This window comes from Geotrypetes seraphini, chromosome 2 (genome assembly GCF_902459505.1).
Source record: "Geotrypetes seraphini chromosome 2, aGeoSer1.1, whole genome shotgun sequence".
Classification (NCBI taxonomy): domain Eukaryota; kingdom Metazoa; phylum Chordata; class Amphibia; order Gymnophiona; family Dermophiidae; genus Geotrypetes; species Geotrypetes seraphini.
This window is the reverse complement of record NC_047085.1, coordinates 288,959,275-288,981,197: the sequence shown is the minus strand read 5'-3', so window position 1 is coordinate 288,981,197 and position 21,923 is coordinate 288,959,275. Positions and strand designations below refer to the sequence as shown.

The window sequence follows — 21,923 nt, the reverse complement described above, 5'->3', positions numbered from 1 at the left end:
TTTCCCAGCAGTGTGACAGTGAATTCTAGCTGGCTACTGACTCAGAGCTTGAAAACAGGTACAGCCCAGTATCTCTGGTAACAGTGAGTACAACAGAGCTGACAGGTGCTCTCAATGATTTTGACAAGGGAACATAAAAACTAGACAAAGATAAGGACAAAGTGGGTACGGAAGGCACTGAGGGAGGGGAAGATTTAAAATTACATTGAAGTCAAAACAAAAGTAAAAGTAGGTAGGAATGGGAAGGGAGAGAACAAAAAGGAGAGGGGGAGGGAGGTCGCTTCATAAAAGCGGTTGTTTTGAGCAATTAAAAATTGAAAGAAAACAGGGATCTTATCCAGAATTTTGGTATGCATCTTAAAATAAAAAAGTTTTTAGTTTGGTTTTGAATTTATCGAGTAAGTTTTCCGATCATGGTAACATAACATAGTAGATGACGACAGATAAAGACCTCAATGGTCCATCCAGTCTGCCCAACCTGATTCAATTTAAATTTTTTAATTTTTTCTTCTTAGCTATTTCTGGGCAAGAATCCAAAGCTCTACCCGGCCGGTACTGTGCTTGGGTTCCTACTGCCGAAATCTCTGTTAAAACCTACTCCAGCCCATCTACACCCTCCCCAGCTCATTCTCCATCAAATGGCCATATACAGACACAGACCGTGCAAGTCTGCCCAGTACTGGCCTTAGTTCAATTTTTAATATTATTTTCTGATTCTAGATCCTCTGTGTTCATCCCACGCTTCTTTGAACTCAGTCACAGTTTTACTCTCCATCACCTCTCTCGGGAGCGCATTCCAGGCATCCACTACCCTCATTGTTCTCTCTAGCGTGTTTTAGCCGGGCGCTCCGCCCGGCTAATTTAGGTGAGCACCTGGCTGTCATCTTGCATCCGCACCACCTGCATCAAAGCTGTGCTCCAATCCTCTTCCCTGTCCCTACTCCAGGAGTGTCCAATCCGCAGCCCGACAAGGAGTTTTGTGCGGTCCAGCTTCTCCCTCCCTCCGGCGGGTAGTTTTCTGGCCGTCTCCCTTCTGCAGTCGGCTGCGAGTGGCGTCGGCTCCTCACGCGCGATCTGTGGCTGTGTCAGAAGCGTTCCCTCTGACGTCAGAGAGAAGGCTTCCAAATCAGCCATGAATCGCGTGCGAGGAGCCGACGCCACCCGCAGCTGACTGCAGAAGGGAGCCGGCCAGAAAACTACCGCCGGAGGGAGAGAGAAGCTGGGCTGCACAAAACTCCTTATTGGGCCGCGGGTTGGACACCCCTGGAGTAGAGACAGGGAAGAGGATTGGTGTACGGCTTGCAAAAAAAAAAAAAAGTGTCCCAAGAACCAAAGTGACTGTAGGAGTCCTGAGACTCTGACTGGAGTTTCTGAATTATTAATTGGTGAAATTGGTGAGTATTTTGGGGTATTTCATATATGTGGTCTTGAATAAACTCAGAACTTTGTATAAGGGATTGAAACCTTCATATACAGTACAAAATGGGAACAGATCAAAATAACTTGACCCATTTCTTTAAATTTATTTCTAATTTCTGTACTGGCAGCTATGACTGTTTGAATGACAATCACTCTATCCAAAAGGAAGAAGACTAAAAATTATTCCCAGAGGATAGTTCCTCATGTAGAGGGATAAAAGTTCACTGCACACAGCTGGTGGAAATGCCCAAAACCAGGTGCTCTAGAGCACAGTTCTTCAACCGCCGGTCCGCGGACCGGTGCCGGTCCACAGAAAATTTCTGCCGGTCCGCGCAGGGCCGGCGAGATCAAGACGGCAGTTAAATTTCCTGCCGACTGCTGTTCCTCCCGATTAATGTTCCTCCCAGCCTCAGGCGATCAAGATAGGCTGCCAACGTCGGGGTCTTCCCTCTCTGAGTCTCGCCTGTTCGGAAACAGGAAGTTGAAACAAAATAGGCGGGACTCAGAGAGTGAAGGTCCCGACGTCGGCAGCGTGTCTTGATCGCCACCCCTGCCGAGTTGCTGAAGAGGGCCGGGGGAAGTTGCGATTAGACCGGAGAGAGCTGCAGATTCAGGTGCAGGTGGAGGGAGATGGTCAGCGTGTGCGAACAAGATCCTGGAGAGCCTTCACAGTGGCTGTCTCCCCTCCCACCAGCTCTCCAATTTGCCAGGGAAGTGATTTACCGGCAACTTCCTGCAGGCAAGTACCGAGAGCTGCTGGAAGGTGAGGAAGCCACTGTAGGAGGCTGAGAAGGTCTGGAAAAGGGAGAGCTGTTACTGGACTTGAAGGGAGTTAGAAGGAGAGATGCTGCTGGGAGGGGAGGAGGGAAAGGTATGGGAAGAGAGTTAATGTTGGATAGAGGGAGGAGGGAAGGGAGAAGAAGGAGAGATGCTGCTGGGAGGGGAGGAGGGAAAGAGATGGGAAGAGAGTTACTGTTGGATAGAGGGAGGAGGGAAGGGAGAAGGAAAAAAAGGAAGGAGGGTAGGGAGAAAGAAAAAAGGAAGGAAACAGCTGGCAGGGAGATTACAGGAGGGGAAGGGGGTCAGGGTGGAATGGAGAGATCAGATGAGAGAAAGGGGAGAGAGATGAATGAGAAAGTAGAGAGACATTGATGCTGGAAAGGGGGTCAGCAGAGAAATGAGAGAGGGATAAAGATGCTAGATCTGGTGTAGGAGAGATAAAAATGAAGAAGGCAGTGAAGCTGGAATGAATGATGTAAAAAGGAGAGAGGAGGAACAGGCTGGATGGACAGGGAAGAGGGGCATAGAAAAAAGTCAGATACATATGGAAGGGGGAGAGGGCAGACATTGGATGGAACGGGCAGATGCTGGAAGGAAAAGAGTGAAAAGAAGATGAAAGCAGAAACCAGAGACAACAAAAGGTAGAAAAAAATAATTTTATTTCTATTTTGTCATTAGAATATATCAGATTTGAATTATATATCCTGCTAGAGACATAACTGGGGACTGCAGTATTCTTTTAGCATGATATTTATATGTAGTATTCTATAATAACTTGGCTTGTTCAGTTTTCTTGATAGTAGAGGGGATATATGTGAAGGAGAGGGGAGACAGGGGTTTTGTTGGTCCGTGCTCTGTATATTTGTATTTATAAAATCACAATTGTTCAGAATATTGTTTCTTTTTATACTTTAATAAAATATGTTCGATATAAAATCATAATTGCGGCTTGTGCAGATGGGATCAGATGGTTTGCGGGGACCGAGCTCACGGAGATGGGGCGTAAACGGGGTTTTTAAATTTTAGTCCTAGTAGTTTGCCGGTCCACAAAAAATTATTTTATTTCTGCCGGTCCACGGGTGTAAAAAGGTTGAAGAACACTGCTCTAGAGCAGTGTTCTTCAGCCGCCAGTCCGTGGACCGGTGCCAGTCTGCAGAAATTTTCTGCCGGTTCACAGGGCCGGCACGTCCATCGGGCCCAAGACAGTGTTCTTCAGCCACCAGTCCACGGTACGATCAACGTGGCATCTTCGGGCCAGCTTCCTGAGTGTTGCAATGCACAAAGCCATGGGAAAAGGCTCCTCCACGCGGCCTGCGCTTGAACCAGAAGCCTTCTCTCTGACATCGCAACGTCGGAGGGAAGGCTTCCAGATGAGGCGCGGGATGCATGCGAGGAGCTGCTGCCCACAGCTTTGTGCAATGCAGCACTCAGGGAGCCGGCCCGAAGATGCTGCATTGATCGCAAAGTGGACAGGCCCAAAGATATCACCGGGGGGCAGGCCAGAATGCAAGGCACATGGAGGGAGAGAGACAACAACGATAGGGGAAATGCTTTTATTTTTTTTATTTAGTGATTGATTTGTCTGTTTTTTTTAAATTTAATTATTGATTTGTCTGTTCAGGAAGAAATGCATTTGTTTCTTTTCCTCTGAGGTTGTACTGCTTGCAGAGTCTTGCATCTTAGGGTTTGTTTGTAAATATTAGTACTTTTAGTTTTTGGTCCTGCATTTGCATGGGGTTATCTGTTTTAGGAATGAATATTAAAAAGCATATGGTGTGCTTTGTATATTTTAATTTTGTGGTTAAGCATTATGTGTTGTTAATACAATTATGTGTTTATATGAAAAATGAATGGAACAAATGGTGTTACAATTAGTACTATTATGGGGGCGGGGTTTGGGGCAGAGATTGAGTGGAGATGGGCATGACTTAGCCCAGTGTTCTTCAACTGCTGGTCCGTGGACTGGTGCCGGTCCACAAATAATTATTTTATTTCCGCCGGTCCATAGGTGTCAAAAGGTTGAGGAACACTGCTCTAGAGATCCAGATCAATTGTAGATACATTTGATAACTCTTCAAAAGCATTCTATAAATGGTCTAGTTCGGGGGTCGGCAACCTGCGGCTCCAGAGCCGCATGCGGCTCTTTTCCACCTTTGCTGCGGCTCCGGTAGTGTGTCACGCAGGCATGCACCTTACAAGTCCAGCGTCGCGGCGGGAAATAGCCATGCTGAGCAGTGAGCTCAGCACATACACAGATGAAAGCCTTGCTTGCTGATTGGTCCGGCGGCGCCGTGCCGCCGGACCAATCAGCAAGCAAGGCTTTCATCTGTGTAGTGCTGAGCTCACTGCTCAGCATGGCTATTTCCCGCCGCGACGCTGGACTTGTAAGGTGCCTGAAAAAGAAATCATCCTGGCCGGGGTCGGTGTCATGCTCCGGAGATCTACAGCCTTCCTATCTCCCTCTCCCTTCTACCTGCTTCCGGCCACATCCCCTGCTCCGCGGCTCTCTTCGGCAACTCAGCAGCAGCTTCTGACGTCGGGGCCTACCCTCTGCGAGTCCCGCTTGTTTCAACTTCCTTTTTCCACAAAGGTGGGACTCGTAGAGGGAAGGCCTCGATGTCGGTAGCTTGTCTTGATCACCGCTGCTGACAAGTTGCTGAAGAGATCCGCGGAGCAGGGGGGTGTTGCCAGGTGCAGGTAGAAGGGAGAGAGCCAGATGCAGGACTCGTGGGTGAGGGAGCAGAAGAGAGAGAGAAAGAGAGAGGGGAGGGAAACAAAAGGAAATCTTTCATACTGGGCTGGGCCGGAGTGGAGGGAGGGTGGAAAGATTCTAGCTACAGGGTGCAGTAACAAAGGAAAAGGGGGGAAAGCTGAAAATGGAGATAGTGACACAAAGAAGAGAAAGGGTAAGCAGGACCTACTGAATAAGGATAGAGATACAGAGGGGACATGAAGAGAAGGTGAAATAGAGACATAGAAGTAATGCTGAAAAAGTGGGGGGGGGGGAGATAAAGACATTGAAAGGGCAAATGGTGAACATGGCGTAAAGATAAGGACAGAGACAAATGAAGATTCTGAAAAAGTGGTGAGATAGGGATATAGGTGAGATGGACACAAAGAAGGGTGATGCTGGAAAATAGGTGGAATGGTAATTCTGACAGACACAGAAGGGAAATGCTGGATCAGGGAGAGATGGGGCTCAGGCTGGATGGAATGAGGAGAAATGCCTTGTTGGCCCGGAACTTCCTCTCCTACGTCAGAATTGACGTCAGGGAGCGGAATGCTGGTCAGCACGACGCTTATGCAGAGAAAGCTTGGGACAGCGGTGGCTTGGGGGCTATTCCCCGATGGCGGTGGCAGCAAACCGAGTGGCTTGGGGGAGGGCACAGAGAAAGAAAGAAAAGGGGCAGACAGGGAGACAGAAAGAAGGGGGAACAGGGAGACAGAAAGAAAAAGTTGGGGGAGAGAATGAGGTCTGGAGGAGAGGAAACATACAGGAGGCTGAAAGAAAGGAAGAAAGATTGGATGCACAGTCAGAAGAAGAAAGTGCAACCAGAGACTCATGAAATCACCAAATAGCAAAGGTAGGAAAAATGATTTTATTTTCAATTTAGTGATCCTGTATATAGCATTAAGATAAGAAACAATATATGCAGTGTTAGATTTGTTTTATAATGGTTTTGCGGCTCCAAGTTTTTTTTTCTTTTCGAAAACGGGTCCAAGTGGCTCTTTATGTCTTAAAGGTTGCAGACCCCTGGTCTAGTTCATCTTACCTGCATAATCCTGATACCCTGCACAGAATTTATAGCATTGGTGTGAAGGAAGAGGGAAAAAGATATTTGAAGGGAGAACTGTTGGGAAGAGAAAGGAAGAAATGGTGGACCTGGGGAAGGGAGGCAGGCAGGCAGGCAGGGGGAGAGATGGGATGGGGTCAGTTGGGAAGAGAAAGGGAGAGAAGTTGGATCTTGGGATGGGAAGGAGGGAGAAATGTTAGGTCTGTGGATGGAAGGCAGAGATGCAGCATCTCTCTTTTTATCCCCTCCATTTCATTGTTCAGCATCAAAGGGGGAGGGAAGAAGAAAACAGAAAAGAGAGGGAGCAAAATATTGGACCATGGAGATAGAGGAGGAGAGATGGACCCATGGGAGGGCAGGAGGGAAGAGAGCTGAGATAAGAAGATGCTAGGCAGGAGATGGAAAGAGGGGGACAGGGAGTTACAGCCTGACCAGTGGAGAGAGGGAGGGGGATTCTGAAAGTGGTGAGCCATGTGGATGAGGTCAAAAGGGAAATGACAAGATGAGTGAGAGAGCAGTGAGTACAGTGGTAGAAATGTGGTAATGGGGAGTAGATAGAAGGAAATAGGAGGCTGGGAAAGGAGTGAGATGGGAAATGTGAGAGCTAGGGACTGAGAGAAGATGGAGAATTGAGAGGTAGCTGAACATTTATAAAGAAGAAAGGTGAGAAAGAAGGCAAGATTTGAGTGGACAGAGGCAAAAAAGAGAAAAATTTAAGAAGGCTGAAAGGGAAAAACCAATACGTTGGAGACAGGCATAAGGAAAGAATGGAACAGTATTGAGAAGAGGAGAAAAACTGGACAGCAGACATTGGAAAGAGAATTAGTAGAAGATAGATAAAAAGCAGAAAGAGAAACTGGGTCCAAGATGATGGAAAAACAAAACATCCAGACAATAAGGTAGAAAAAATTGTTTTATTATGAATTTATTAACTGGAATATGTTAGCTTTGGGATATGTGCATCACAATTATTTTAGTATTCAGTGGCGTAGTCATATACAGCTGATTTGGGGGAGGGACTGGAGCCCAAAATTAGTGGAGGGGCACCAAAGTTTCTCTCTACCTGAGTGCAATTTATAAATACTTGAGCTAGTGGAGATTCCCAAGCCCTGCTAACTGAAGACATCTTCCTCCAGTCTGGCAACTCAAAATCTCCAAGCTTTGCAGCCAAAGGCAATATCCTCAAGCTGCCCCTGCTTTCATGCATACATGAAAACCAAGGGGGGGGGGGCAGGGAGGAGGCCCAAAAAAGCAGTAATATTTACCATGATTAAATGATCCACGTGCGCTGCTGACAGCTGATTCAGTATCCCCGCTCTGAAGAGGCTCACCATAGCTGTAATAGAAGTGAATGGGAGAACCAGGAACGCGCATCCCTGCTCATCAGAGTGGGGATGCGGAAGCCTGTGGCTGCTCCCATTGTCAGCGGTGTACGTGGAGGATCATTCAGTCAGGGTAAGAATTACTGCTTTTTTGGGTTCTTCTCCACAGTGTCCCTTTAATGAAGGTTTATTATTAGATACGTACATCTTCTATATTAGTGATTACAAATTTGGGACCTGCTTAGCCTTTTTTTTTGCTCATCAGCTAGTGTTGATGTTTGTGCGGCCCCAGAAAATTTTTTTGTCCAATGTGGCCCAGGGAAGCCAAAAGGTTGGACACCCCTACCCTACTCCTTAGGGAGGGGTAACTTTCATAGCGTTCCAGGTCGTGGGCCAACCCTCTTTCCCAATCCTACTCCTTCACTGTAAGCAGGGAGGGTTAATTTGCATAGCATCAAATTTGCACCAACATATTTCCCCGTCCCATCCCACCCGGCTATTTTTTCGTGCCATCCGGCTAGAAAAAATTTCTGGGGAGAACACTGACCCTCTCCGTAAAGTAGAATTTCCTAACGTCTTTGAATCTAGGAAATTCTACTTTACGGAGAGGGTAGTGGATGCCTGGAATGCGCTCCCGAGAGAGGTGGTGGAGAGTAAATCTGTGACTGAGTTCAAAGAAGCGTGGGATGAACACAGAGGATCTAGAATCAGAAAATAAATATTAAAAATTGAACTAAGGCCAGTACTGGGCAGACTTGCACGGTCTGTGTCTGTATATGGTCATTTGGTGGAGAATGGGCTGGGGAGGGCTTCAATGGCTGGGAGGGTGTAGATCGAAGATGAGATGGCATTGCGTTCCGGAGGGGGGGCTGTGAAAGAAAAGATAGTTTTGAGTGTAGAAAAGATCTTTGAGAGACGGAACAGTCAGTAGGTTAAGATCAGCGGATCTCAGGGCCTGGGGAGAAGCATAAGAAATAAGAGTTGACAAGGGTGTCCATTATCTCCTTTGCTATTTGATATTGTTCTGGAACCCTTGCAGTTGGCTGTTCAACAGGCAGAGGAAATACAGGTTATTCCTTATGCAGGTCAGAAATATAAGGTCTCTGCTTATGCAGATGATATTTTGCTTCATTTGAGGAATCCTGAATCTACCATTCCGCATTTACTGGATCTGATTGACCGATTTGGAAAATTTTCAGGATATAAAATAAATTGGAGGTTCTTCCGCTAAACGTACACTGTCCAAAAGGATTATTTGACAAATTCCCTTTTCTTTGGAAAGAAGAGGGTATAAAATATATAGGTATTTGGATTCAAAAAATGTTGGAAGAGATGATGAAAGTAAATGTAAAATCCTTATTGCTAAAGGTCTCAGAAATGTGTGAGCAATGGAACCCACTACATCTGTCTTGGTGAGGGAGAGACCAAACGGTTAAGATGATGATTTTGCCTGTGGTTTGTTACCAAATGGGTTTGTTACCAGTTTATTTTCAGGGGTCCTTTTACAAGAAGTTGAATAGCATTCTTACCAAGTTTGTTTGGCTAGGTAAAACAGCTAGAATTGCTTTAGTATCTTTACAAAAACTAATTACGGCGGATGGGGTAAACTTCCCAAACTTTTATAGGTATCATCAAGCCTATATACTGCGTCAGGTATGTATTGGGTCCTTCCTGAGCTCATGGAACATCTTCCTGATTGGATGTACTTAGTCAACACATGAGACAGCCATGATGGGGACCTAATTTGCCACTCTATCAAGTTACCTAGTTTTGTTAAGGACAATAGTATTATATTTGACACTTGGAAAACCTTGAAATTCATTAATAATTTAACAGAAATTCCAGTAGAGAAATTAAGAACATAAGAATTGCCACTGCTGGGTCAGACCAGTGGTCCATCATGCCCAGTAGTCTGCTCACGCGGTGGCCCTCAGGTCAAAAACCAGTGCTCTAAACGAGTCCAGCCTCACCTGTGTATATCCAGTTTTGCAAGAACTTGTCCAACTTTGTTTTGAAACCCTGAAGTGTGTTTTCCCCTATAACAGATTCCAGAAGAGCGTTCCAGTTTTCCACCACACTCTGGGTGAAGAAGAATATCCTTATGTTTGTACGGAATCTATCCCCTTTCAACTTTAGAGAGTGCCCTCTCGTTCTCCCTACCTTGGAAAGGGTGAACAGTCTGTCTTTATCTACTAAGTCTATTCCCTTCAGTATTTTGAACGTTTCGATCAAGTCCCCTCTCAGTCTCCTCTTTTCAAGGGAGAAGAGGCCCAGTTTCTTCAATCTCTCACTGTACGGCAACTCCTCCAGCCCCTTAACCATTTTACTTGCTCTTATCTGGACCCTTTCGAGTAGTACCGTGTCCTTCTTCGTGTATGGCGACCAGTGCTGGACACAGTATTCCAGATGAGGGCGCACCATGGCCCGGTACAGTGCCATGATAACACTCTCCGATCTGTTCGTGATCCCCTTTTTAATCATTCCTAGCATTCTGTTCGCCCTTTTCGCCGCCGCCACACATTGCATAGACTGCTTCATTGACATGTCGATCAGAACTCCCAAATCTCTTTCCTGGGAGGTCTCCAAGAACAGCCCTGGACATCCTGTATTCGTGCATGAGATTTTTGTTACCGACATGCATCACCTTACACTTATCCACGTTGAACTTCATTTGCATGTTGCAGCCCATTTCTCAAGCATGTATATGTCACGTTGCAGATCATCGCAATCCTCCTGCGTCTTCATTACTCTGAATAGCTTAGTATTGTCCGCAAATTTAATCACCTTGCTCGTCATACCAATTTCCAGATCATTTATAAAGATATTGAAGAGCACAGGTCCAAGCACCGAGCCCTGCGGCACCCCACTGGTGACGCTCTTCCAGTCCGAGTATTGTCCATTTATCCCCACACTCTCTGTTTTCTATGCTCCAGCCAGTTTTTGATCCACGTGAGTATTTCACCCTCGATTCCATGACTCGCAATCTTCTGAAGTAGTCGTTCATGTGGAACCTTGTCGAACGCCTTCTGAAAATCTAGATAAACAATGTCGACTGGATCGTCCTTGTCTATCCCCCTGTTTACCCCCTCAAAGAAGTGCAGCAAGTTTGTCAGACAAGATCTGCCTTTGCTGAAGCCGTGCTGGCTGGTCCTCATCAGACCGTGTCCGTCAAGGTGATCAATAATGCGGTCCTTTATCAGCACCTCTTCCGTCTTTTCCGGTACCGAGGTCAGACTCACCGGTCTGTAGTTTCCCGGATCTCCCCTCGAATCCTTTTTGAAGATCGGCGTAACATTTGCCACCTTCCAGTCTTCCAGAATCTTCCCTGATTTGATTGACAGGTTGGCTATTAGTTGATGCAATTCAGCTTTAGTCCCTTTCCTTGATGACCCTTGGATGGATGCCATTCGGTCCCGGGGATTTGTCGCTCTTTAGCCTATCAATCTGTCTGTATACTTCTTCCAGACTGACTGTCAGCCCTGTCAGTTTCCCGTCTTCGTTCCAGCATAGAGCCTGATGGGTTCCGGTATGTTGCGTATATCCTCTTCGGTAAATACAGACGCAAAAATGTGTTCAGTTGTTCAGCGATTTCTTTTATCTTCCTTTAGTACTCCCTTTATTCTATGGTCATCCAACGGCCCCACCGCTTCCTTCGCGAGTCGTTTCCCCTTAATGTATCGAAAGAATGGCTTGAAGTTTTTTGCCTCCTTGGCTATTTTTTCCTTGTAGTCTCTTTTGGCTCCTTTTACCACCTTATGGCACCTGTGTTGATGTTGTTTGTGCTTATTCCAGTTTTCGTCCGTTTTTTACCTTTTCCATTCCTTAAACAAGGTTTTCTTGTCTCTGTTCGCTTCTTTCACCTCTACATTGAGCCACGCCGATTCTTGGCAGATGAACTTTAACATAAACAAATGTAAGGTGATGCATCTAGGACGGAAAAACAAAGAACACGAGTATAAGATGTTGGGGGTGACATTAGCAAAATGCGAACAAGAAAGGGATTTGGGGGTACTGATTGACAGTACCTTAAAGCCATCGGTACAATGTGCGGCGGCGGCGAAGAAAGCAAACAGGATGTTAGGCGTAATTAAGAAGGGGATCACAAGTAGATCGGAAGTTGTCATAATGCCACTTTATAAAACAATGGTCAGACCGCACTTAGAATATTGTGTCCGACACTGGTCTCCATACCTCAAGAGGGATATAACTCTGTTGGAGAAAGTGCAGAGGCGAGCCACGAAACTTGTCAAAGGAATGGAGCATTTGAGCTATAAAGAACGACTCAGGAAACTGGGATTGTTTACCCTCGAGAAGAGAAGACTGAGAGGGGATTTGATAGAGACTTTTAAAATATTAAAAGGATTTGATATAGTAGACCAAGAAGCAGCATTGCTAACATTTTCTGATGTGACACGGACAAGAGGTCATAGCCTGAAACTGAGTGGCAGCAGGTTCAGGACAAATGTCGGGAAGTTTTGTTTCACACAGCGAGTGGTGGGTGCTTGGAATGCACTCCCGGAGGAGGTTGTGGCGGAGACTACTGTACTGGGATTCAAGCGCAGGTTGGATGCACACCTTCTTGCATATCATATTGAGGGAAACGGTAATGTTGGGTCTCCAAAAAGGAGTACCTAAATGGGCCGCCGCGTGTGCGGAGCACCGGACTAGATGGACCTCGGTCTGATCCGGTGAAGGCGTTTCTTATGTTCTTATGTTCCTCTTGGATCCTTTGTTGATACGTGTCAATCCTTATGGTTAAACTCCAAGATTCAAATTGGCGAGTCTAAGATCGCCTGGAAGCACTGGATGCAGGCAAGCATCCATACACTAGAAGATGTTATATCAAATGGGAAAATGCTTGATTTTTTTTTTTTTTTTTTTTCACTACTGCAACAATCTTTTGGTATTTCAAAGTCTCAAATTTATAAGTGGTTGCAGTTGAAGCAAGCCATTCAGAAAGGGTTCCCTGATTGGCGAAAATTAAAAAATCATTATATCATGCAGGTCCTGTGCTTCCAGACAGATTTGCTAGAACATAAGGCCACCCGTTGGTATAAAATAATATCTGAATTCCTGAATAAAAAGCCAAAAACTAGTCTTGGGGACATTTGTAGCATTGAGATAAAGCAGCATATTCTGCATCTCAATGGCCACTTATTTGGACTTGGAGGATGAGATGTACAGCATCAGTATCTATGAGACAAAACATGTTTTTTTTGTGTGTGTTACATAGAAGTTTCTGGACCCCTGTTTACAAAAATTAGACAGTTCTAAATCTAACAGATGCTGGCACTGTCATCTTGATGTAGGGACACTGGATCATCTGCTGTTCTATTGTCCTTTGATACTTAACTTTTGGAAGTCAATATGGGGACAGATTAATACCATACTGGAGGCATCAATTCCATTGACGTATGAGGTAGTTATATGCGGAACGTTATTGCATATTAAGCCCCCCATGGACCGCTATAAATGCTGGCTTTTTCTTATTATGACCGGGATAGCTATGCAAATGATTACTCGCAATTGGAAGAATTGGGGTCACCTTAGTTTTCCTTTTTGGTGGGCGAGCTTATGTTTAACTTATAAATATGAGAAAATAAATGCTGACATGCTGGGGCATAATAAGATATTCAAATTAGTTTGGGGTCCATTGACGTCTTTTGTAGATTTGCTATAGTTGTCCTTTATCTTTATTTTCGTTGTTTTTTCACCCACACATCCGGGGAGGGGAAGTGATACAGATATTAGGTAACTTTGTGACTTAAATGAAGTAGTAATTTAAAAACTGTTATTTTTACTTGGGCTCTCTTTGTCTAATATTACATTTTGTTTAAAGATCAGAAACCATTCAGTGCGACATAGCAGTAATAGGGGAAATCGGAGATGGAGGTGATGGAACTACAACATTTATAGTGATATAAAAAAAGTAATGTCTTGCTTGATGAGGTATTTTATCTGTATTGTGCTGATGACATCCTATATAATAAAAGGCTAACTCGCGCATGCGCACTTCTATTTGCGTGTTCCGTGCGCTGTAGGTCTGTGGCCGAAGGAGTGCGCATGCGCGCGAATACGTCACCACCCGATCGCCTCCACAAGCCGGACTGCAGCCGTACGACGATCTCCGTTCCTCCTTTGCCGCCCACCCCCTTCTCTTCCCGCGGGCCCTAATGGCGATTCCAGCAGCATGTGCATCAGTCTTCACACGCTGCTTCGGGCCCTTCTACTGCCCTGATTTGCTCTGCCGCGTCTCTGATGATTAGTAAATCAGGGCAGTAGAAGGACCCGAAGCAGCGTGTGGAGACTGATGCAAGCGCTGCTGTAATCACCACGTTTGTAGTCCTGACCGCGGGAAGGGAAAGGGGGGGGGGGTAGAGGAAACGCTAATGCTGCTGCACAGGGAATGCAGCCAGATGGACCGCGGGAAGGGAAAGGGGGTGGGGGGAAGGAGGGCTTCGAGGGATCCGGCTGTCGGCGGAGGGCATAAGCGGGCCCAGGACGGACTTGCTCCAGCTCTACAATCCTGTCCCTTAAACTCCCTGGCCGCCTAAGTTATTTTAATTTGAAATCTGCCGCCGTCGCCGCGACTCCTCTCTCATCTTCCAATATAATATAAGTGCAGCTCATGAGAGGAGCTGCGGCGGCGGCTTTGAAAACGGCTCCCTTAGTTCTTTGCTGGATTTTTTTTTAAGTTTAAAGCTGCCGCCGTGGCTCCTCTCACGATTCCAGCCTGTGTCAGAGAAGGCTTCCGACGCAGGCGGGATCGTGAGAGGAGCCGCGTCGGCATCTTTAAACTTAAAACAAAATCCAGCAAAGAACTAAGGGAGTCGTTTTATGTGCATGCTGCTACGAAGGAACAGGTGAGGGGGAGGGAAATGCTGATGCTGATGCACAGGGAGCAGGCAGGCATGGCAGGCAAGCAGAGGGAGAGGGAAAGGGGCTGCTTTGGGGGTAGGGGTGTGCTGGGGGCACACAGCAATCATGGGCAGGGGATCACGGAGCAGGCAGGCATGGCTCAACAAGGGGAGAGGGAAAGGGGGCTGCTTTGGGGTGAGGGGTTTGCTGGGCCAGACAGCAATCATAGGGGGCAAACAGAAGGGGGCCACGGAGCAGGCAGGCATGGCACAAAAGGGGGCAGGGGCATTGGGAAACGGGGCTGCTTTGGGGGGAAGGGTGTGCTGGGGGCACACACCAATCATGGCGGGGAAGAGAAGGGGGCCACAGAGAGATAGGCAGGCATGGCGCAATGGAGAAATACAGGCAGGCAGGGCGCAAGGCAGGGACACAGACAGAAAAAATGACAGACAGACAGCATCCAAGCACAGAGAGAGAAAGGAAAAAAAAAGTCGTCTACTCTAGCACCCGTTGGACAGGGGGAGAACGAAAGAGATGCTGATGGACAGGGGGGTTGAAGAAAAAGGAACGGAGGACTAATGTTGGACAGGGGGAGAAGGAAAGAGGTGCTGCTGGACAGGGGGGAGGTAAAACAAAGGGAGAAGGGCTGCTGCTGCATAAGGAGAGCAGTTAAGGGGTGGTGGTGGACACAGGGGAGGTAAAAGGAAGGGAAAATGGACAGGGGGAGCAGGCATGGGGTGGTGATGGACAGCCAAGGAAAAAGAAAGGCAGAATGAAAAAAGCGGCTAAGGAGAGAGAGAGAAATAAAGACAGACACACACACATATGTTCTAGCACCCGTTAATGTAACGGGCTTAAAGACTAGTAAGTATAATAACCATTTATAAATGTTCCATTTAGCTGTGTTAATATGCACATTGACACTTATCATAATGCTATATTACTAAGGTTTAATTTGCTTCTTTCCAAATTTACCTTGCCTTGTTATGAAATCAAAACTCATCTCTTCAAAAAACACTTCCCATCATTTTAACCTCGCTATAGCTCTAGAAAATACTCTCATGAACACCACCACCACCACCACAGCAACACCTTCAACATTGTACAAATCACAACTGAATCCCAATTGTTTTATTATTCATCACAGCAACCTATTATATATATACTTACTCTTTACTTTATAACTCTCCTGGAAATGTCCAGACTAACAATTGTAATATGCTACTTTGTACTGTAATGCTCCTGGAAACAAGGCACAAGCGGAATAGAAATCACTAATGTAATGTAATGATATTTTGGTTATTTGATCCAACATGGATTTACTAAGGGGAGATCCTGCCAATCCAACCTGATCAGCTTCTTTGACTGGGTGACGAGAAAGCTGGATGTTGGGGAGTCCCTGGACATCATTTACCTGGACTTCAGGAAAGCATTTGATAGCGTACCACACCACAGGTTGCTGAGCAAGATGAGTTCTTTAGGATTGGGCGACACATTGACCAAATGGATTGGGAATTGGCTTGGAGGTAGGCTTCAGAGGGTAGTGGTGAACAGCACCCCCTCCGAAATGTCAGAGGTGATAAGTGGAGTGCCACAGGGCTCCGTCCTGGGCCCGATCCTGTTCAACATCTATATAAGAGACTTGGCAGAAGGGCTCCGAGGTAAAATAACATTATTCGCCAATGATGCCAAACTAAGCAATGTAGTGAGCAAAAGCACAACAGACAAAAATTCAATGGCAGACGACATGATGCATGACCTACTTCTACTGGAGCGCTGGTCTAGGTCCTGGCAACTCAGTTTCAATGCCAAAAAATACAAAGTCATGCACCTGGGAAGCCAAAATCCATGCAAGACTTACACCCTAAATGGCAAGATCCTGACAAGAACTGAAGCAGAAAGAGACTTAGGGGTGATTGTCAGTGAAAGCATGAAGACTGCAAATCAAGTGGAGCAAGCTTCATCCAAAGCAAGGCAAATCATAGGTTGCATATGCAGGAGTTTCGTCAGCCGTAAACCTGAAGTCATTATGCCATTGTATAGATCTATGGTGAGACCACACCTGGAGTACTGTGTGCAATTCTGGAGGCTGCATTACCGTAAGGATGTGCTGAGACTGGAATCAGTCCAGAGAATGGCCACCCGGATGGTCTCGGGACTCAAGGATCTCCCATACGAGGAGCGGTTAGGGAAGTTACAGCTCTACTCACTCGAGGAACGTAGAGAGAGGGGAGATATGATCGAGACATTCAAGTATCTCACAGGCCGCATCGAGGTAGAAGAAGATATCTTCTTTTTCAAGGGTCCTGCGGCAACAAGGGGGCATCCGTGGAAAATCAGGGGCGGGAGACTGCACGGTGACACTAGGAAGTTCTTCTTCACTGAAAGGGTGGTTGATCGCTGGAACAGTCTTCCACTTCAGGTCATTGAGGCCAGCAGCATGCCAGATTTTAAGGCCAAATGGGATAGACATGTGGGATCTATTCGCAGAGATAGATAGGGAGGGTCATTGGGGTGGGCAGACTGGATGGGCCCTTATCTGCCGTCTATTTCTATGTTTCTATGTAACATTGTATTAGCAAACTTAATAGTTAATCTATACCTGTTGCATGCTGCCTTGTGTTAATTATTTCTTAATAGTTTTTAATAAATCTTATCTAACCCCCATATTAAAATGATGTTTTCTAGTACAACAAATTGCCACTTATGAAATATCCTGAAACGTTATTTAGTACAGTGATGGAGTTTTAGTGTAAAAAAACAAACAAACCCAAATATGTATTCTTAATCTTAGGAGACCTTGTTCCATCAATTATTTCCAATGCTGGTGAAGAATCTGTTGCAAATCTTGATAAATTGCGCTTTGCAAATGGAAGCACGAGAACATCAGAACTGAGGATTAATATGCAGAAGGTAAGAAGCCAAACTACAAAATATAAAGTTACAGTATTGTCATTTTAGATATATTTCTACTAATGTGTTTCTGTAATTGATGAAGAGACATGCTAGCATACTTCATGGTGCTATCACTTTTATGTTGTTGCCTGCCATAATCACTTCCTTTCAATTTTTTTTTTTTTTTGTACATCACTATCTTATTTCCTCGTCTGCATGTATTTCACCTCTCATAGCCCTAAATCTAATTGAGTCCATCTTCCATTCTTCTTGACATTCTCTGAGGATAAGCAGGACCATTTAATGTTCGCCTGCAAGTCACATCACCAATAGAGCCTTGAATGGGAATCGGTACCCCCCCCCCAGTAATTTTTTCCCAAAGCCTTTGGGCAGACTCGCCAAGCATATGTGCTTTTTCCACTTGCCATTGTTGCACAGAATCCTTTCTGTCTAAACTTTTCATTAGAGCTGATCAATTTTCTTTGTTAAGGCTTGCATAGCACCTAGAACTTCCTAGAATCTAATAGGTTTACAGGATCCAAGGCAACATGGTTTTGCAAAAGGTAAATCTTGCCAAACGAACCTCATTTAATTTTTTGATTGGGTGACCAAAGAACTGGATCGAGGACATATGCTAGATCTAATTTACTTAGATTTCAGCAAAGCCTTTGATACGGTTCTTCATAGATGGCTCTTGAACAAACTTGAAGGGCTGAAGTTAGGACCCAAAGTGTTGAACTGGATTAGAAACTGGCTGTCGGACAGACGCCAGAGGGTGGTGGTTAATGGAAATTGCTCGGAGGAAGGAAAAGTGAGTAGCGGAGTCCCTCAGGGTTTGGTGCTGGGGCCGATCCTGTTCAATATGTTTGTGAGTGACATTGCTGAAGGGTTAGAAGGAAAAGTTTGCCTTTTTGGAGATGATACCAAGATTTGTAACAGAGTAGACACCATGGAGGGAGTGGAAAACATGAAAAAGGATCTGCAAAAGTTAGAGGAATGGGTCTAATATCTGACAACTAAAATTCAATGCAAAGAAATGCAGAGTTAATGCATTTGGGGATTAATAATCAGAAGGAACCGTATATGCTTGGAGGTGAGAGGTTGATATGCACAGATGGGGAGAGGGACCTTGGAGTGATAGCGTCCGAAGATCTAAAGGTGAAAAAACAGTGCTGCCAGAAGGATGCTGGGCTTTATAAAGAGAGGCGTAACCAGTAGAAGAAAGAAGATGTTGATGCCCCACTTGGAGTATTGTGTTCAGTTTTGGAGACTGTATCTGGCGAAGGACGTAAGAAGACTTGAAGCTGTCCAGAGGAGGGCGACGAAATTGATAAGAGGTTTGCGCCAGAAGACGTATGAGGAGAGACTGGAAGCCCTGAATATGTATACCCTAGCAGAAAGGAGGGACAGGGGAGATATGATTCAGACATTCAAATATTTGAATGGTATTAATGTAGAATAAAATCTTTTTCAGAGAAAGGAAAATGGTAAAACCAGAGGACATAATTTGAGGTTGACGGGTAGTAGATTCAAGAGCAATGTTAGGAAATTCTACTTTACGGAGGGTGGTGGATGCCTGGAATGTGCTTTTGAGAAAGGTGGTGGAAAGGAAAACGGTGACAGAGTTCAAAGAAGTGTGGGATGAACACAGAGGATAATAGTAAATATTGAAGAACTAAAGCCGGCACTGGGCAGGCTTGCAAGGTATGTGTCTATATATGACCTTTTGGTTGAGGATGGGTTGGGGAGTGCTTCAATGGCTGGGAGGGTGTGGATGGGCTGGAGTGAGCTTTGATGGAGACTTCAGCAGTTGGAGCCCAAGCACAGTATTGGGCAGATCTATGGGTTCTTGCCCAGAAATAGCTACAACAAAAAAAATTAAATTGAATCAGGTTGGGAAGACTGGATGGACCATTTGGGTCTTTATCTACTGTCATCTATTATGTTACTATATTACCTAAGCATGTTTCAGATACACCGTTTTGCAAATGCTATCACTGTTACATGGGTTTTTGCATAGCCCCACAGTATCTTTCCTCTCTTCTCTCTCCTTATATGCCTCCCCAAGAACTCTGTTCCTCAGATAATCTGCTTTTATCTATACCCTTCTCCTCCACTGCTAATTCCAGACTAAATTCCTTTCATCTAGCTGCTCCGTATGCCTGGAATAAACTGAATTTGTCCATCACACCCTTTCCCTTACCTTGTTTAAAATCAAACTGAAGACCCAGCTTTTTGATATAGCCTTCAATCCATAACCTTACTCCGCACTGCTTACCACCCTAGCCAGCAGATTAACACCCCCTCCCCCCACTAACTGTACCTCTCACCCTGGCATCCTGTTTGTCTTGTCTGTTTAGATTGTAAGCTCTTTTGAACAGGGACTGTGTCCATCGTGACTCTACAGCGCTACGTACATCCTGGTAGCATTCTAGAAATAATCATCAGTAGTAGTACCTGCTAATTTAGTTTTTCCTCAAGTTTCACACTTGACCAGGCCATTTTTAGGTTTCAAGCTCCCTTGCTGGTTTGTCGCTACTGGGTTGTTTTGTGTTTGCTGCAGCTATTTTTCTGGATGATGCATCCCAAAAGAGAACCCTGGTGGCTTCTAATGTAACAGGACCATATCCATTGTGGATTCATAGTGCCTGGGACTTGACCATGATCCTTTTCCTTGGTATCTGTGAATATAAGAATACAAAGTGAGATTCGTGGTAGGGAAATGCCTTTCGATAAGACCAGTATGTCAAAATCAGCATCAGAAACATCAGTCTCCATGGGTTCAGGGGCTGTACCGGCTGCTGTGGGGCATCAACATCAAGAGCGTTTGTCACTCTCTGCATCTGTAGGGCCCACAGGAGCTGTCATCCAAGAAGAAAAGAGAAATGATTCTACTGTTTTCACCTATGCCATGGGAGCATAATGTAGAACATGGAATAGAGCCTGAGACATTTAGCTATTGCTCCCCATTAAAGCATAGCATCAAGGTTACCTTTGTCTTTGAACATCCTTGATGTGAAAACCACTCATCCTCTGACATCAGCAGTGTGCCACCAACCCATGGTCTTGTTCTGATACACCTGGCATGTCTTGGGAGGCTGCGACCATTCCTATTGTGATGACCATACCTTTATTGATGGCGGCCTTTGAGGAGCTGCGCATACATAAATTGGAAGTATAAAAGGAGAGCTGCTTCACTTAGCACAATGCTACAACTTTGGCACTAATGTTGAACACTGGTGATCAGGATAATACACTCAGACCTATGCCCTGCCTGAAATTAGATGCCTCAACACTAAGAGCTGGGGTGGATTTTGAGTTGAGGTTGGCTGCATTGTCATCAGTTTCTAGTGCATCAGGAGATGAAGTATTGCCAGTGCTCTGGGAATCCTCAGTGTCTTGATGCCATAGGCCTAACTATACTGTCAGTAGTGTAAGACAGGCAGAAACTGATTTCACTGTTTGATTTCTGTGTTTGCCAGAGCACTTCAGGATACTGATGAACCAGAGAGCAGCTCAGAGGGGAGAGAGGTCCTTTTGTTTTCCTTTAGATTCCTCTCCACCACATGAGATAAATTACAACCAGAGTAGCTCTTTCTTTGATTTGATTTTCTTATGGGAGATAGTTTTGACTGTCCCAGTATAGTTAGAGATGGTGGTAGATTATAGGGCAGAAATATCAGCTATTCTCCTATTCATCACATTCCTGAGGCAGTGGGATCTTAGAGGGAGTAGGAGGATCCGTTTTAGACCTTTTTGCCACTCCTGCTGCTGCAAAGGTAGTTTCCAATTTTTATTGTTTTCTGGATGTCATCTTAAATTTAAAAAAAAAATTGAAATAATATTTTTGCTAGATAATATTAACTTCTAGGATGAGTATAGTAGTTATAAAAGTCAAGGGAAAGGAAGAGCAATGGATTACACATCCATTCCATTGAGCAGCCAAGCTCCGCATCCAGGATATTGAATTTCTAAGAATCTAATGGATTACAAGATGCAAAGCAATATGGCTTTACTAAAGGTAAATTGTGCCAAACAAATCTGATTGAGTTCTTTGACTGGTGACCAGAGAATTGGATCGAGGATGTGCAGCTAGGTGTACTTTACTTAGATTTCAGCAAAGTCTTTGATGTGGTTCCACATAGGAGGTTCTTGATTAAACTTGACGGACTGAAGTTAGTGCCCAAAGTGGTGAATTGGATTAGAAACTAGTTGACAGACAAAGACGTCCAAGAGTGGTGATTAATGGAATTTGCTTGGAGGAGGGAAAGGTGACTAGTGGAATGCCTCAAGGATCAGTGCTAGGACTGATTCTGTTCAATATGTTTGTGAGCAACATTGCCGAAGTGTTAGAAGGTAAGGTTTGCCTTTTTACAGATGATACCAAGATTTGTAACAGAGTGGATACCCCGGAGAGAGTGGAAAACATGAAAAAAGATCTGCAAAAGTTAGAAGAATGGTCTAACATCTGGCAACTAAAATTCAGTGCAGTGTGAAATATTTGGGGAGTAGAAATCCAAGGAAGTAATTGTTCTGAGAAGTGAGAGGCTAATGTATACAGATGGGGAGAAGAACCATGGGATGATATCTGAAGGCAATGAAACAGTGTGATAAGACAGTGGCTATAGCCAGAAGGATGCTAGGCTGTAGAGCAGGAGTGTTCAACCTTTTGGCTTCACTGGGCCGCATTGGTCGAAAAAAATGTTTCTGGGGCTGCACAAACGTGTAAACTCTGCAGCAAGACAGTAAACACCCGGGGGCAGCAGAGGAAAACACTGCATCATCTTCGACCGGGGCTGCACAAAATACTTCACTGGGCCGCAGGTTGGACACCCTGTAGACACAGTGTAGACAT

The 21,923-nt window shown here is 45.2% G+C and overlaps 1 protein-coding gene across 1 annotated transcript in view; it reads left to right on the top strand.

Annotated features, from left to right (window-relative positions):
* The window catches only part of SDHA (succinate dehydrogenase complex flavoprotein subunit A), a 214,168-nt gene that overhangs the window by 132,797 nt on the left and 59,448 nt on the right, over window positions 1-21,923 (top strand). Inside the window, exon 11 of the mRNA XM_033929796.1 lies at window positions 16,968-17,086. Coding sequence (XP_033785687.1) covers window positions 16,968-17,086 — 119 coding nt within the window. The remainder of the gene's footprint in view (window positions 1-16,967; window positions 17,087-21,923) is intronic.